Source organism: Rhyacophila brunnea, unplaced genomic scaffold (assembly GCF_057557595.1).
Source record: "Rhyacophila brunnea isolate RB1 unplaced genomic scaffold, BYU_Rbru_1.0 scaffold_3, whole genome shotgun sequence".
NCBI lineage: Eukaryota > Metazoa > Arthropoda > Insecta > Trichoptera > Rhyacophilidae > Rhyacophila > Rhyacophila brunnea.
In genome coordinates this window covers 26,500,043-26,519,524 of record NW_028232965.1, presented here as the reverse complement: position 1 = coordinate 26,519,524, position 19,482 = coordinate 26,500,043, and the positions used below count along the sequence as shown (strand labels likewise).

General features: G+C 30.5%; 1 protein-coding gene across 1 annotated transcript; it reads left to right on the top strand.

Annotated features, from left to right (window-relative positions):
- The first annotated feature begins 202 nt into the window (after window positions 1–202).
- Window positions 203–18,465, top strand: LOC147068124 (uncharacterized). The gene is made up of 4 exons (XM_085952042.1): window positions 203–265; window positions 13,900–14,060; window positions 15,178–15,322; window positions 15,705–18,465. The coding sequence occupies exons 1-4, from the start codon at window positions 232–234 to the stop codon at window positions 17,927–17,929; spliced, it is 2,565 nt and encodes an 854-aa protein (XP_085808168.1). The 5' UTR covers window positions 203–231; the 3' UTR covers window positions 17,930–18,465.
- Window positions 18,466–19,482: the final 1,017 nt, after the last annotated feature.

Sequence of the window (19,482 nt, the reverse complement as noted above, 5' to 3'; positions counted from 1 at the left end):
TTCGCCGCAAGTATTACGTGAACGTTACCGGAGATGCCATAATAACAACACGAGTCTCGCAGACAATCGTTGCCTTGGGTACATCTTCAGACGTCGCGTTCTAGATGCTTGGAGATGGAAGGTTTCCACGGCATCACCCCCACCAGGTGGTGTTAAACGGAGGCAGCACCGAGGGACTATTCATGCCCTCTCGTGAGACGTCAGTCGTTTGTGGTCCTCAGATTGTGCGGCATGTATCGCCTAATCTCCTTGTGTTGTTTGCTAGGTGAGTACATCACCTTACTTGATCAAAGTGAATGTACAGTGCTTATGGAAATTGGGCACGCTCGTTGCATGGGATCCTCTTCAATATTTATGGATGGTTTTTTAGATTATTGAGTACGCGGTCGCGCCAGGTTTGCGCAACTGAAAACGGATGAATGTGAATTATTAAAGTTATTGCGTAAAATGTATTGGAAAGTGTTTGTTTTATATTTTCAGATACATAGTAAATTTATGCGCAAAAAAAGTTAATTCTATAATTATTGTTGATGGACTTTTATCTTAGTTTAAGTGATTATAGAGAATTGTGTATTTATTGAAAAAATATGCCATTATAATTTAAGAAATTAGGAAAAATATGGATTTCTTTACAATTATTCTTAGAAGCATGAATTAAGATATAACTAATACCATAATGTCCATAATTAATAATTGCATCGTGAACCACAAATTTTTCAAATACCCAATTATAAAAATGTATTTTTTTACGTCTTAACTCTATCTTGATACGAGAATACTTACACTTTTTAGAACACCGTAGTCATCACTAGGTATACCTTTTCATTATTTTGATAGTAATTCATTTTTTTAATTTCTGTTACATGTTATTTTAAATTCATAACCTTCATAATCCACCATTCACAATGGCGCCCGTGATGGACGAGTGGTAACGCGACCGCTTATAAAGTCGTCGGTCTCGGGTTCGAATTCCCGGTCTGTCAAATTCACATATTGTTTTTCAATAAGTGTTTAGATTTTGAGTATGTACCTAAAAGGTTGAGCAAGTGGATAATACCCATTTTTGATTAAAAAAAACCTCTTCCCGAGGCGGCTAAGTTCCATCCACGTAGGATGGTAAGAGTCAAAAAATAAAACCCTTCATAATCATTTCGCCATCTTTGCATTGTATACATTTACCTAACCTATATAATATTTTTGTTTTATTTTAATTAACTACGCCATATTTAAGTATATCATTTAATTAAAAATTGTTTAGAAGTAAAATTATTTTGTTATTGGTTTATTAAAAAGGAACACAAACAAAATGTTTTGGCATATTTAGAAATATTTTTTTTCATTATCATCATTATTTTTCATCTCTTATTAGTTTTTCCAGCAGCGGAAATGAAGAAACTGCTTTTAGCTTTATTTTATTCACACAGTTTTTGTCACATATATGACGATATGACATTATAAATGCTAATTAACGAGGAAATATATGAAATCTTTACTGATTCAGTCAGACTCCAGCAGCATTTGCTAAGAGAAAAAAAAGAGAAAATATCACTTATAATAATATATGCTTCGGCATATACAATTAACACAAGTGCATTTTGCAATGCATATGCTAGAAAACAAAAGTTGTATTTAAGTGGGAAAATTATAAAAAACCTCCTTGCTTGTTTCTTGATTACAAACATGTTCAATGAGCATTGTCTCGCCGAACAATCGTGTGAGATTTATATCTAATGAAGAAATTCACATATTTTTGTATTGAGGCATGTCAATAGATACAATTGCTATAATTTGTATGTGAGTTTCAGCTACGTTATATTATATTCAGCTGATTATTTCAATTCATAAAGGATAATTGAAAAGGTTGAGGCGTCTATTGAGGGAAACAGTAATGAGTTTATTTCACAACACTTCCACAATTATTAAGAAGTAAAGAAGATATATTTTACAACTACGGTTACTAATAGTATAATATTATTGAGTACTTCGACTATAAAAGTTTCTTCAGAATAATTTGCATTTTAGATAAAAACAGGCCCTTCAAAATAATTATTATATATTATTTATTGGGGTGAAAAATCATTTAAAAATTTTCCTTGCTTTTTCGTACAAGGTGGTTGTTAGTAATTTTGCACAATCACAGACACCCAGGCTTTGAGAAAATCACATAAATATTGTGTCCTCACCAGGATCGAACTCGGGTGGAAGGCCAGCGCTTTACGCACTGCGCCACGAGATCCGCCAATTGGAGACTATTACAATTTTTGAGTATAATTGGAATAAACTATCTTAAAGATTGTAATCACAATCAGCTAAGTATTAATACTGTTTGACGAAGGCTAAATTATCGAAATAGTCGAACATATTTAATGCTTCTTGTCTACCTACTATTGGATGACCAAATTATAATATTACCTAAAGAAAACGCATTAATCAATCATTAATAATATAATTATTAATATCACTACTACCCAGTAATATCCCATGGGGGTAACAAAGTGAGTTACTGCCTAATGGAGGCACAATCTCAGGGGGTAGGTATGATGAAAGTGTTTTCAAATATCATCATTAGCATAAATCAATCCACTGCTCAACTCTCCAAGCTGAGTCCACTTATAAGTACTACCTTTTATTATTAATTTAATTTAATTTAATTAAACGCTATTTTTTATCGTACTTATTCCACTTTTATTAATTATATGTAGACCGGTTTTGTCCGCCTCGGATATAATTAATAAAAGTGGAAGAAGTACGACAAAAATTTGCCTTTAATTAAATTAATAATACAACGCATTTCAACCATGAATTAATATAAACAACCTTTTATGATGAATAAATTTATCCAGTGATTGTATTTTCGTCGAGCTGTGTACCCGAATTATTTCGAATTACGGATAATATTATGTTATGCGTTATACCCAGCGTTCACCTATCCATACCACACTGCGTTACTTTAAGTTTCTGAACCACTCTTTTACTGAAAGATTATATTTAACATGGGTGTGTAATTTTCGTGTAATGCACACGGGGTCATTTTTGAAGAAAGCTTTCTGGCGGTTGAAACCACAACAACCCACAATGTCATCTAACACACATCCATATATGGATATTCGCTGTCCCAGATAGATATAGTTCTTCATCTGTTAGAGCAACCTATATGCCATTGACAATGATCTCTTATCGGGCAGCTAGGCAGTTAATCATGATTTTCGTCTTTTAAGCCGACTTTGCTACGTACTTCATTCTGGGAGTCTACTGACCCTTGCGAGAATACGATAATACCATTATCAAAGCGCACATAACTTAGGTCCTCATCATGTATAGTGATTTGTTTATTATTCCAATCAAATGCTTGCATAATATTTTTTACACTTTTTGATCCGGTATCGATACGTGGCGCCAGATTATATTAGTTTTGATTGATTTCAATCAAATGTATTAACACGTTTAGTCGTAGATTGCGATTTTTACGTATAAACTCATTTGTCAAAGGAACATGCATAATGATTTTTTCAGCAGAGGGCAGTATTTTGACGTTCTTTAGGGATGTACGTTAACTAGGGATGTCACTCTTGATACAGTTGATTGAATGGATGTATAATAACTGTTCCTAAATAGTTTGTTTATACATTGTTTCGTTGTTGTTTGAAACATTTAAGTTTTCATATTATTTGTTTATATTGCAAGAAAAATTCAGGATTTTATTATTCTTTATTCAAATATATAGTAAGGACCTACAAGTTATTGCAATAATGTTTTTTAGTAAAACAAAATTCAGTCACCCTTCGCATCACAAAGTTATACATATCTATCTAATTTTATTATTTATTCACATGTGTTCCAAACAACTTATAGGCCATTTTTTTGTGTACAGTAAATACTTATCGTGCTTCTTACATTAGCCTATTTATTTATCAAAGATACTTACTTTTTATTATTTTTAGCTTTCCGATTATACTCAAGTCAATAATAAATATTTTATTACATGTATATAATTCGGTAGTAATTTCACAGTTAGGAATAATTTGAGCTTTCTGTTTCTTTATATAATAACGATATCGCATTAACTTATTGTCTTACTCAATATCATGTTCACTTAAAAACGAATCGAAATAGTTATTTGATTTTATTCACGATTAACGACGAGTTTCTTTGTATTGTTCGTAGATTATTCACAATAATGTGATATTAGAAATTTATTTCGACTTTCCTAAACAACAGCCTTTGTGATAAATTAATATCACGTCTCAGCAAATATAAATAATACATTATGATAATGATGCATGCTCGAATTCCGACACGGAAACAAACAAAATTTAGTCATGAAAAAGTGAGCTTATTAAAAACATGCATAGTTTTTCATTTCAAAATATTATGTAAAGAAGTTCTAGGGGTCAATGAATTCTTTAGGATTAATTTATAATTATCTTGTAGCAACCATTGGGCTATACCAGTGATTCCAAACCAGGTCCGCGAAACCCTTGGGCATTGCGAGAATTCTCATAAACTATTTAGTAATATGGTGATAAAAGGTTCAACATATCCAATTTTTTAACAATTAATTTATTTAAAAAATATGTCTACTTGATTAGAAATATCGTCTTAAAGTAGTAGTTGCCTAGAAAGACACATATTTAAAAAAGGATGATAGAATAAAAAATCGACATTAATTGGTGCCGCCACCTATTATGCACTGTTCCTTTTCCCTGAGTGAAAGCAATTACAATATTATGTACGCTAAATGTACAGTCACAGCAAAATACTTATTGCTATAATATATTTTGTGTTAATATTCGTGAATCCAAAACTATCAGTTAATAGTAATTTACTCCAATCCAGTGGAGGTAGTTAAATGATGCGCTTTTAAGGGGCCGCACAGGTAGGTTCTTTGGTAGGAATGCGAATAATACAACTTTTGAGAGTAGATTCTATAGAGACGATTTTTATTTGCCTGCGGCGCTAACATTCTTTGAATTATTGTGGGTATGTATTTCAGAGTTTTAATAAATATGTCATAGGGTATATCAGCTGCAAAAATATTGAAATTAAAATTAAATTAAATATTATTTTAAAAAAATCTTACAGATAGGTATGTATTACTTTATTGAGTTTTAAGAATAATTTATAGCATCTACATAATATTATAATATATTAATAGCTGCGCATAAAAATTATATAATTTTATATGGAATTTCGATTTTGTTGATCAGTTCTCTGTACCGATTAAGCTGCCTACAAGACGAGTCATCTGCGATGTTGAAATTTATCTGAAAATTCATGTATTTGCTATAAATAAAAAGCCTTGATAGTATTATGACGAATACGTGGGTAGAAAAAACAATATGACTATCACATTCTTTCATTGAATGTATTCATTAAAAAGATTTCAGTTGAATGGAAATTCATTATTATGCATTGTTAAAATGCATGTTATTTTTCATTTAACATATTATTATATACAACGTCAATAATAATAAAATACAACGGCTATGTTTTATATTAGCATTTTAATTACGTGTTTGTTTTAGTGATCGAGGCTATCGGTTTCTTGTAAAAATTTGATTGAATCTAGGCTCTCACGGTGTGGCTCAATAGCTTCTTGCCCCACTTTATTTCAACTGCCTTAGTTTAAAAAAACCATTTCGATTACATGTTATTATTATGATGCTGGTCGTGTTGAATTTACACTGTTTACATAATTTTATGTTGTTTCGGCAAAAAAAGCATTTCAATTATCTTTTATAAACATTAGTAGGTATAACGTTAACTTTATGGCATAACATAGACGAGATGAAATGTTTTTTTCCTCAATTATTTTGAAAACAAACTTCTATATAACCATACAGTATATGGTTACCTATTTATGTAGTTTCAAAGATTAAATAAATACTGTATCATATCCACCATAATAAAAAGTGTTTCCTAAATGGAGTTTTATGTGAATTGGTTATCTTTTCTCTCGCCATATATCGAGGGGTTGTGACTCAGAGTTGTATTGGTTTTAGTTGAATTAAAAATACATATTACAGGTGGTGTTGATTAAAAAATTATTAAACCCTGCCTTAACCAAACCCTAATCGATAATAATATTCTTCTATATATAAAAATCTAAACCTATGTATGATTTAATGGAATAATTTTAGATAATTTATAGATTAAAGAATATTTTTTGACTATTTGAGTACCTTGGTATCAAAGTAGGACGAACGCCACCTCCCACTAAATTCATGTTTTAATTGATTATGGTAGTGCAAGTGATGCTCTTTTCAAAAGTTTAAAGTTCGTATGTTATATGAAAAACAGACACTTTTCACACATGGTTGTGAGTCTCCTATAAAATTTTGTAAATGGCTTATGTCCCACTTTGATACCAAGATACTCATTTATTATCTACTATGATTTGGATTAGGCAGGGTTTAATTGAATTTTGGAAACTAACAAACATTATCTAGTATCTACACATTGTAGTCTTCGTTGAAAACAAACACGTTTGTCTGACACGACTGACTGCACTATTTATGTCGGATCTTAATAACTCATCTCTACCCTTCTGCCTCCACTATCTGGCAGATAGGGTAAGAAAATAAGCTAGATGATAGAAAAATTGCCACATTTTTACAAAATAAAAAATGATAGAAAATAACATTTCAAAAAAAGTCAAAATTAATTATTGACATGGTTTTTATAAGAGCAAAGATTGAAGAAGCATTTATGACCAATCAATAAAAACTATTGAATGTACTAAAGTAATGTACCTACTATTATTTAGATATGAGGTAGGTAGGTACTTAAAGGCAATCATGTTCATTTTCAAGCAAATTTGGTGTAATATTATAGCTTTTTTTTTACGAAAATTTATTGCGTACCTACTACTAACTATACACTATACATAAGTTAATTACAACGTCATGTCAATTTTCAATCATACGGATTATTGATGAGTCAATTATTGCGAATGCACAAGGTTATTTTATTGTATGTGTTGGATACTAACAAAACTTTTATAATAATACGTATTAATGATTATAAATGGTAATTACTTGTTTAAATAATACATAATATTACCTACTTTAACAAATAATAGTTAAGTAATAATAAACTTAATAATGTAAATCGTACGTATTAAAATAATGCTCATTTTATGTGAATCAAAATTAAGTATATGCAAAACCAATGAGAACCTAATTTTATAAACATGTCGATCTTATATGTTAATTAAAAAGATGTGTATATAACAATAATAAAATAACTATAGTAGAAATGATGTGATCAATCTTAACTTATTTGACACTTTTGTAATAGATTGAAACCCAATATCAATATGAACATAGTAAACTTTCAATAGTATTATTATCTATCTATCAAAATAATATAATATATAAGTCAAAATCTGTTTGATTTAATTTTCCGGCTTGTCCCCAATAACCTGAAATCTAAATAATATTATAAATTACAAAATAAAAAGAATTTTAATATACCACGTTTTTAAATTTTCTGTTGAAACATATTATAAACTTGACAATTCTATGTATTAATAAATACTTTTTTTGTACTTGATAGAAATACTGAATAAATATAGAATACTAAAATGTCATTTTGACATTTCATATTGATTTCCATAGTAACGCATGTATATATTAATAATTTAGTTGCTAGGACTGGACAGACAAGAAAAAATGTGTATTGGAAAAACAAGAATACGAGCTAATAAAAACGTGGTAAAAATACAAAGTTTGATTGTTCAAATTACCTTTCTTGCCATTTCCAATTTTGAATCTTCAAGACAGATAAAGTTTGCATATTTTGTTTTCGATTTTGATTCGGCACTCAGAATTATTTTTATTTTGACATGTTGTATGCCTAGAGATAGATATTCTTATATTAAAGAATGTAATTATTATCGTTTTGTTAAGGGGGGACATGCTCAGCGTAGGTCAAAATGGAGCTTTTGTTCTATTTTCAAAGCATGATCCTGGACATACCTTAAGCGTTGTAGATAATCTATTTATATAATTTTGAAGCCTTATTATCTTTTATATTTATTTTAAATATTTGATGACTGCATAAAGTATTTTTATTACATAAAATAGTATTCTTTTAAACCTCTCGCTCTAATGTTTTAGAATATAGTCATATTTTAGTACATAAATGTGCAGTGGTGTTAAGATTTTTTACATTTATTAAATTTTAAACGCATTTATAAAACCATCATTATAATTTATATTGACATTATTATAGTGAAATATTTACGATAAAAAATTATAGTGATAATCTCTGTGACCCCAAATTTGACAAGAATTAGGCATTTTATTATTCAAAAATTGGCAAGATTAACACCTTTGAAGATAATTCTAAAGATACTAATTATAAGCTATGTCGTTGACCATTCAAGTGTGATAAACATCCTACGAATAATGATTGCTTTATAATAATTATTGACCTAAGAATAGAAAAATAGAAAAAAAACTCCATTTTGACCCACGCTGAACACGTCCACCCTTAAGTAAGATAAATAATATATTATATCGATCAATGAAGCGAACTCGCGCGAAGCCGGGCACTTCAGTTAGTATATTATAATATACTTATACTTAATATTATTATCTTACGATTTTGAAATTTTTCCACGGATTAAAATACAGTTTGAATATTACGGATTCGATATTAACGTAGTGTTCTTTTATTTGAGTTTAACTGCTGTCAGTGTTATTTTCATTTTGACTATTATATGCATAGATACAGTTATTTCGATATTGAAAAATGTAATTACTATTTTTTTGATCGGCTGCATATACATGACGGTGGAGATGGGGTAACTCAAATCATTGATCAACGATGAGACGTCGTGTCAAGTCAAATACTTCAGCCAGTGTCTTATATTGTTGTAACAGCAAATAGTGATTTTTATATTTACATAATATGTACGTGAATGTAAATAATTAATTTTTAATTTAAAGTTTTAGTTATTTTATATATTATTGTACATACAATATTTTTTATTAATATTCACGGTTTATAAAGTATTATACGCGATGTGATTATAATGTGTCAGACATAATATTCGTAATTATATTATCAAACGCATAATGAAAATTTCGAGATCGTTTATAAATTTCAGCAAAAGAATTTCTTAATATACTGACTGATTATTACTCAATTCGATAAATTTATATAATAGGCGTAAATTATTGTAAAATAACGAAAACTTTCAATTGCGAGAACGTGTTAATTTTTTGTAAACAGTTTTTAATGTATTACGTGTTTTTCTAGTTTTTTTAAATATCCAATAATAAACGGCCTTGAAAAGATGAATATAAGGTTGATTAATTACAATTTTTAAAGTTCAAATATTTACTTCTCTTAACAAAACCTGTTTAATTGTTTTTTTATTGCCAGTAATGTCATATAAAGCTTCATTTATTAATAATGGTATAGGTAAAAATCGTTACTGTAGGACAAGGTGTTTGTAACATTACGTATAATATTGTCTACTACCTATTTATATTATAATATATCAAACGGTCAATTATATTTCTTCATACTAAGTATTTAGTTACAGAAAATGAATGTAGGTACCTTGAAAAATAATTAAATTATTATTAATCACATTCACTGCTGACCAGATAATTACTAATTAATTACCGCATTTAAATATCATCCTAATTATATCTAATGTTCAACTAATGGTTACGCGCCCAGCGCGTCTTTAGCACTGAAAGACTTAAATACTGAATTTGTACACGATATTTAAGAACGTTAGATTTTTATTATTGAAAATATATAACTACTTTATTAAAAAAAACAGAAACATACCAAACGGAAAAAGTCATTTACGGATTGAAAGTTTAAATTTAAAGGATAAAATTAATAACCGGGGTAGTGAAAGAATTTTACTAGGTCATTTTTTTCTAGGGTGATATAAAAAATACGTATTCTATAAAATATACGTTATAATATGATATGACCTGGCATTTTCATGTTATTGGGTAGATACTAAAATCATGTTTCTATAAGTTAATAATATTAACATAAAAATTTAAATCCATATACCACGCAGACATTCAGACACTTACAATAAAAGATAGTCAACTCAACATATTTTCTAAGACAAACATTCAATTTTGCAAAAAAAAAAACCAAAAATACATATTATATTTTTATAGCTATTCGCAAAGAGAGCTTGCAAAAATGTTTTTTTTTTAAATCACAATGCGATATAGAGACAAGTTATGCTGATACAATAAATATGAATTTTATTCAGCTTTGGTTAATATTTATGATTGTATTGTTGGGCTTACCAACAAGTATTTGGCAATTGTCCAAGAACCCTGTTAGCCTTACGCGAAGAAATTCTGAAGAATTTGGTGGGCGTTTGTGAGATTCCAACTAGGTCGGAAAAATCATAATTTCTGACAATTTAAAAAAAAAAAGAAAACTAACATAAAAGATAACAAAAGCATAGGTTCTGTTATTACGAGTATGTCTAGAAATATGGATTTCTTTTGGTCTCATTAGTACCTATCGATATAAAAAAGGGATTTAGTTTTTCGAAACATCAGAAACAGTTTTAGATTGGAAACAAAAATCAGTGAATATGGGTAATGCCGGTTGGGTACTGCCGGCTAAACAGTCGCCGATCAACATGTTCAGACCATTAGCGTTTCATCGACTTGACGACCTTTACATATCGTCTGCCCCTTTATCCTTTGATTTATTTTGTGGACTTCTCTCGTTATGTCTTTACCAGGGAACTGAAATGAATGGATGCGGAGAAGAATATTGGATAAACTTAAAGACGTGTCAAGAATACGCTGTATTTTATTCTAACAACTGCTCTCGGTTTATACACAAATGCTCATTCAATATTGGTGTATTTGAAGGTTGCAACACATACTATTGCACGTCTATAATATGTGGTTCATTTTTTGTATGAAACTCAGACATCGAAAACCCTACGTGAAAATGTAGTGTATAATGTGGGGTATAACCTATCTGAATTTTATTTATTAATCTATTCTGTCACCTTTATCATGCTATGCCATCGATCATGCATGAAGAATTATTGATAAGATAAAATAAATAATCATTGATGATGAATTTTATATTGATGTTTCAAGCAAGCACAATGATTTAGTAGTTCGTGCGAGAACAAAAATATATAGTTATTGACAAAAATTATCTAAATAATAAACGAAAGTTCAATAAAATTCATAGATACAAGAAATGAGTAAGATGTATAATTTTTTTTCAATTTTTTTTTTCGACCATGTCCGAACCTAATAGGATCATATGGGCCTCCACAGAGTAGAGGTTTGTATCAAAAGATTTTGTTTTTTTACGAGAAATGGATGTCAGCCACTTGCTCAACCTATTAGGTCCATACCCTGACACACACAAATTGAAAAACAATGTGTACTTGTCAGACCCAGGATTCGAACCTGGGATACACGGCATGATAGTCCAACGCTTAAGCCGCGGGGCCACCGCATTTATTGTAGCCTACATTATAATAACAAAATTAGTCTTGTAGATGTGTCAGTACTTAATTATAAACTTGACTGTGAGATATAATTATTCTTCTTTGACATATCAATAATATTGTCAATTGGTAGCTATTTTTTTCTTTTATATTACGTAGCTATAGTACAGAGCAAACTTCATTCATGAGAATGGCAAAGGTTCTCACTCATGTAAAATTTTATACAATAAAAGTGACGGACAACGGTTTAACATTTGACCCTTGAATCTATTTGACTTTCTCTATTGTCGTATATAATATCGATCTTTCCTAAATTATTAGTCACGACTAAATTGTGTAATAATTTAACATTTAGCTCATAAATAATGTATTCAATTTTATAATAATTAATTTTGATTTAATATGCATATGTTTTTTTTCAATCATAGCGATTTACGATGTATGAAATTTACTATGCACTATGGGCAAGAATTTCATTAGAAAAGTTATTCTATCTAATTATCCATGAATCCAATCCAGTATTTTATGAAGGCATCCCTTATCTCATTCCACTCTTATAAGTCTGGTTGTTCGTCATCACATATGTCCACAGAATTCGGTAAGTCCGTCGATGCAGTTGGTTTTTGAGCAGAAATGTGGTCGTTCAGTGTCCATTAGGTATCTATTGAGTATTGACGGTGTTTCACCCAGTCGGGGCCCATTGCCATTTTGTCAGCGTGGCGACTTTTGTCACATCGCGTGTTTATATATATCTAACCTTTTATCGATCAGTTTCATTTATCGTATTTTCCCGTTGTGCTTAATATGCACCTTTCTATTCAACGTTGCATGACTGGTTGTTTTTGGTTTTATATTTAATTAAAGAACCATATTTCACAACGATTTGCTGAATGTTTTCAGTTTAATACATATTAGGTGACTATTTGATAATGTGCCTAATGTGAAATACGCACTGTCAAAAAACTGTTCGAGTTGTAATCGTAGATTTAAAGTAGATATTTTATAATATTATAGAAGTTTTTTTATAAAAAACAAAACGATCTCCTACGATTTTCTTAATTATTTTGAAGCCAATAGATATGTCATTGCAACTCTCTTGTAAATGCTAGTGAAAGTATCTACATACGGTTGTTTATTTAAAGTGTAAAGGTGTGTGTACCATTTAAAGACCGCACTTTATTGAATGGAGTTATTTAAATTACAAAGGCGAGTAGTTCATAGATGCTGTAGATGCGGAGCATCCCCAGAAATAATCAAGAACGTTCAATGTATATTTATTGTGTAAAGGTAAATTTCACTAAACTTTACTTCAAACGATTATATACTATTCATATTACGTAAATATTTTTACAGTAACAAAAACAACATAACTTCCAAGATTCAAATGATTAGGAAAAGTAGATAATATAGTGAATGGTGGGTAAATAATATTGTGTATTTTTTCGACAGCATTTCTACTAGTAATAGTTAACACACTCCACTGATGTTTATGTTGCAATTAATGAAGTATAATATTCCTAATATAATGAATTTTATAAACGTTTATTTCAAACTATGAATGTTTAAAAAAACGGTACTGTTCGGTTAAAGCGGATACAGCGGAAAACGCATTTTGAAAATAGCCGATAAACTGGATTGTTTGTTAGTTTGGGTTAGTTTAGGTTAGGTTAGGTTGGGTTAGGTTAGGTTAGGTTAGGTGAGGTTAGGTTAGGTTAGGTTCGGTTTGGTTAGGTTAACCTAACAAATAATCCAGTTTATCGGCTATTTTCAAAATGCGTTTTCCGCTGTATCCGCTTTAACCGAACAGTACCAAAAAAAATTAATTAAAAAAAATAACAAACAATTATTATCTAATAATTATCATTTCGGAGTTTTTTCTTAAACATAAAGGAGTAATTTTTTTACATGTACATAAAATGATATTTACATATCTATTAAAAATATAATAAATAATACGTCGTGTAGTTTTTCGATTTGCATACAAATCAATTACGGTAAATCCCATTTTTTTTATAGATTTTTTTATTTTTGACTTTTTACTGGGAAGGTATAGGTGATTTACGGATAATTGAGAGTTAACTGTAGTAACATTTAAACTATCAAGTCATACCGGTTTTCTCCTTACGTGAATTTTCTGTACCTATGCAATCATTACCAGGTGAAATCCTTATAACTTAAGAATTTCTATATACGAATAGAAAATGTATTATGTAGGTAGGTATATTAATTTAATCAGGAATATTGTTCAATTATTACTTTCATATAGAGACCACTAAAAACGTTTGATTATAATAATCTCTTATAGTGATGAACGTGACGTTGGTAAAAAATTTTAATAAATTGTAATGGAATTAAAATATTAAGTGAACTGTAAACCATGTATAATTTTGTTATTATACAATGTATTTTGTTATGTTTTCTAGGTGCGGTGTTCGGGAGGCAGCCAGCTGCACCCCAGCACAGAGCTGATCTTCTCCCTGACACCGAGTTCTCGTGCAGAGACAAGGTCCTCGGAGGATACTACGCCGATCCTGATGCCCAATGTCAAATGTTCCACGTGTGTGTGAAGGTCGCCGGAGTGGGGGTAAGTTGTCTCTCAACCTTATTACACGTGTTTTTGATTAATGTCTCCCCCAGGAGTACGCTGCTAAATGCTCTAGAAACTCTTTGATGACAAATTACTGCGAAAACTGTTTTAAACAGATTTAATTTTCATTTTGGATCGTCCGAATATAACGTAGGTACACGCAAAAACATTGTCTTATACTTAGTTGTAGAAACGTCTATAAGCATATAGTTATATGGAATTATGTGTAAATATTAATATATTTATTCAGTACCTTCATTGTTGGAAGGTACTTTATGAATAGTTATCTCAAACATGAAAATTTAAAACCTTAATCAATGAATTATCAAACTTTAATATTATGTACTCAGTGGAAAACAAAATATTACAAATAGCAAATAATTTATGATTGTCATTAAGAAAAAACCTCCACTCTGCGGAGGCCTATAATAATCTTATCAGCTTCGGACTTAGTAAAAAAAGAAGAAAATTAAAAATATTTTTTCTTACTTAAGAATGTCCTAAGAACAAAACCGGTCTTGTTATAAATATAATAATTATTATTGTAGAAATAAGTACAAAAAAGTATTATTTTTTATTTTTTTTAAATATATAATGATATGTAACTAAACGATAAATGTAATCATTCATCACATCATCACAAATTAATTATTAATATTGTTTATAGTAAATTATTTTATGAGTTTGACAATATTATTGACCTTGTAACCTACAATATAAAATTTATTTATCTTATTTAAAATAACACGTACCCATTTAGATCCAGGGTATGACCTGCCCTAAAGGTTAGGTTTGCAATTAGTGATTATGAAAAATTAGTATACAGTTTATAAATATTATTAATGTGGTGTATGTGAACATTATTGAATTATAACATTATTTCTTTGTGGTCTACTACTACCAATTTTTGCAATATCTGAAAATTATTACACAACCCACTGCTTAAAAATCACGCATCTAAAGTCGTATTTATTTATGATGAAAGTGATACCATTTTGGTTAAGTATTTAATATTCACTTGCATAATATATTTCTCATATCGCGTAACGAAATCTTCGATTTTCACATGGTTTGCTGCATAATAGGATATTACATAGATGATTTGTTTACATAGATCCAAGACTTCCGGTTCCTGTGCCCCAACGGTACGGCGTTCGACCAGGAAGCTCAGATCTGCGCGGGGTGGGAGGACGTTGCTTGCGAACCAGCCGCCCTTTATTACTCCAGCGACAACTTTGACCTTTACAGGATCGGTTCTGGTAATACTATACACCATTCACTATCAGTGACGTTAATAAAGCTACTCTCAGAAAGCTTTGAGATACAGGCAGCCTGAAAGTTGGCTACTAAATTAATTTAATACATTTTAAATAAGGAATACTGGGTTTCACAATAACATGCTCAAATAAGTTTCACAAAAAGCTTTGTTTCTTTTGTAAAGTAAAACTATTCTTATTTAAATATTTAAACTCTCAAGTACTTATATTTATATTAAATTTATAGTTTAGTTTTTTTTTAATATTACGGTCCACTTCTGTGTTACCAAAAGTCTCGCTGACCCTTGTTTATTTAATTATTTTTTCCAATAAAATGTGACTTAACACTTAACCTATTACAATATATTTATTTTTATTTTATTAGGGTTCGAAAGTAAGAAAGCACCAGTTGCCTTCGAGGATGAACCCGATTTCCACCTGCAACGCGCAGAGCCAGATATTTTGAGTGGAGCACATTCTTCCAATTTCTTCAACAATCGCGAAGGAAAAGATAATCACGATACCCAAGAAACCGGCGGCCAAACCAAGAACCAGGTAGACCAACCCCAACGAAAGAAGATTGTCCGGAAGTTGCAAAGGCGTCCCACAGACCCAGGACCGAGAGCACCTCCAACTACCGCCAGGCAGTTTACCAATAACTTTGCTGGATCATATGGACCAACTACTTCCAGAACCACTGCTTCAACCACTTTAAGAACAACTTCTCAAGCACCTCAGAATAATGATAATTATAATAATAATTATAATAGTCAGAGAACAAATAACTATCAACAGTCATATAGGCAACCATCATCCACTTCAGCTCCATCATATGACCAGACCAAATATTCTAAGGCTACACAAGAAACTGTATCTGTAAAAACTGAACAAACAACTGCCCAGAATAAAAATAATAGAGCTTTCAGAGGTAGACAACAATCTACTCCCGACTATAAATACACCGATAATAATCAACAATACAAGAATAATCAGCCATCTAGCACGGTAGATTATAATAATTATAACACTGGTGGTAACCAACAGTTTGACAGAAAACAACAACAACCATCTGACTATAATAATTACAATAATGATAACTATAATGCAAACCAAGAATCTGCAAGGTTAAACAAAGAAAGAAAACAACCAACTTACCAAAACCAGCAGTCAACTGCTGCAAAGATTAACTATGGTTCAGATGTAAGTGTGCAATTCAATGAACAAAAAACATCTCCTCAATACAATAATAACAATGCAAATAAAAATACTCAACCACAAACAACACCTAAATATAACTACAATTCAGAAAGTGATCAGAAATACAACAATAATCAAAATTATGCCAGTAAAATTACTACAAAAACCACACAGCAATCAACTCCGCAGTACAATCAACAATCATCTCAGAGCAACTACAATGCTGAAAATATTCAAGCTTTTGATAAAATAAAATCTACAACAAAATATTCAGAGAAAAAACAACAATTGAATGGCAACAAACAATCGACGCCTGAGTATAATTATAATGCAGACAATGCGCGATACAATCAACAACAGACGCCAGCTCCCAAATACAACACAAATCTTCAATACGATAACAACCAGCAATCAACTCCCAACTATTATAGTGCAGACTATAGCCAACAATACAAAACGAGTCAAGCACCATCGTCAACTTATCAACAACAACAATATTCTACAGCCAGTTCATCAGCAGCTGATTATAATGTAAATCAACAATACCAACAGAAGTCTTCTCCTGAATACCAGCAATATTCAACGGCTCGTCCTACATCTTCCAACACTGCCGTAAATTACAATAACAATAATCAGCAAAAGTCTACATCAGGACAACAATATCCTACATCACGACAACCATCAAATGATCAACAGTTCCGCCAAAAAGCTACGCCAGCTCCATTCAGATCAAATAAACCAGATGATTACGACGATGGACAATATAGACCAGAAATTCACGAGCGTGAATCAGGAGGCGAATACGACGTAACAGTAAGACAAAGTTCACGAAAAGAAGCACAGCTTGAAGTAACTCAAGAGCCAGAACTTCTGAAAGCAGCTCATTCTATAAATATTGCTGCAAGCAAAAATCAATTAGCGAGAGAGAACGCTCGCTCACAGGTTAATAATTATCCTACTTCAACTATTACACCATTACTTCTACCAGCCATCACTCCAAAAATAACCAGCTATGAGCCTCCACGTAGTGTAGTCACAACATCTGCTCCGGCAAGAAGTGTTTACGCAAACTTTGCAGCTGTTACAAGCTCAGCCCCAAGACCATTCTCATTAAGACCAGCACAGACATCAGCAGAACCTCTAACGCAAAAGGAAGTACAATATAAAGTTGTACAGTCATCAGCAGCGCCTCCAACACAAAAGCAGGTGCAATATAAAGCTGTACAATCATCAGTGGCTCCTCCTACGCAAAAGCAGGTGCAGTCTAAAGCTGCTCCTCCAGTGAATGCAAAACCTGCCTCTTCAAAGAAGGGTAAAGATGTCAGTTACGATTACGCATATTACGATAATGCAGATCATTACTCAGAATATGAAAACATCGAAGAATTTGGAAGAACGTCGAGAAAACAGTGAATATAAATAATGGATTTTAGGTTATAATAAAAAAATGGGTGCTTATTTTTTATAATGACGGAACATTTTGATGCATAATGAGTGTGTCTATTTTTAAGTTGTCCGTTGAAAGTTACCATTGAAGAATTAAACAAGCCAGTATTCTTTTAAGTGTCCAATATTTTTTTCATTTACCTACTTATCAGTTTTTGTGAATATTTTCCCATCAGTATTATAAATTAATATGTTCTAAAAAATATGACAATCATACTATGTACTTATTATGTAAATCAGATTCTTATTTTTACCTAGGTAGAAATGCAACATAGAACGTCAACAGTTTTTATTTGTCATACTATAATCAAAAACTATACAAAATTGAAAATCATTCATTTTCTAGCATAATATAATATTGTTATGTTAAATTACTCTCGTATTTATTACTTATAGCATTTTTAAACAGGCTTCTGAAAGCCCAAATAAGAACTGAAACGTGTAACAACCGAAAGGTCCTGTTTTGTAAAATATATTAATAAACTTTTTTTTACAAATTGTTATAATTTTATTTTATTATATTGTAATAATATTGGCACTCATTGAAATTGATAAAAACATTGTTCAGCTTAGATTGAAGAGCTCGCTTAACTGCAAAAATATATCGATAAGGAATACACAGAGTTAGTTAAATTCGACCCGAAAAAATATTTTAGAAAAGAAAATTATCTTTAAAAATATGATACCATCTGGTTATAGCATGTGAAGGCATTTTCAAAGGCAGCACAAAATGCACGTGCGGTATTACAGTATCAGTAAAGACTTAAAAGATGGCAGTGTTAAGCAAAACATTATGGCATTCAACCCCAAAATAAAATAGTTTCCCCTTTCTAATGACGTATTCTAACAAAATATTGCATTTTATGAAAATCATATTATTATGTCAATGTGGTTTTTTCTCGCAGTGCTTAAATTATATTGTAAAATATCATTTATTGTATAATATCATCATTTAAAAATTGTAAAAAATATATGATTTTGTAAAAGTTATGCAACAATTTATACAATTAACTATAATATATATATACGTACCTAGTACCTACCTATTCTACCGGTACTGAGTAATAATGGAGGGGTTTTTATAATTGTATTTATATTACTAGGTAGAGAAATGTATCGCTGATCTTTGGTCAATTTATAAGTCAAGAATTAATAATTTCGAGACAGTTTTGTCAGGTCTTTCGGAAGGTCAATCCAAACCATTGAAATAATATACCTACACATAATAATACACCTATATTTTGATTAGTTAGTTCAACAAATTTTACAATTCTTTTTTGGTTTATAGAGAGAAATTAAAAATTCTAATTCTTATAAGTAATGAAAAAGATGGATTAAGTTATTACAATACATTTTTCAAAGATCACAGAATTATTAAGAGTCAATACTTGCATGTGAGAATTATGGTGATAAAAAGGTCAATATAGTAGCAATGCTTTAGTAATTTAATAATAGTAAGGTCACAGTTTTGATTAAATTATTACATTTCAAATATACCACAAATTTAAAAGAAATCAGAT

Coding starts and splice junctions, on each gene's coding strand:
- LOC147068124 (XM_085952042.1), top strand. CDS start 232: ATGTATCGCCTAATCTCCTTGTGTTGTTTGCTAG. Junction 266..13,899: donor CTCCTTGTGTTGTTTGCTAG/GTGAGTACATCA, acceptor TATGTTTTCTAG/GTGCGGTGTTCGGGAGGCAG. Junction 14,061..15,177: donor TGAAGGTCGCCGGAGTGGGG/GTAAGTTGTCTC, acceptor TTGTTTACATAG/ATCCAAGACTTCCGGTTCCT.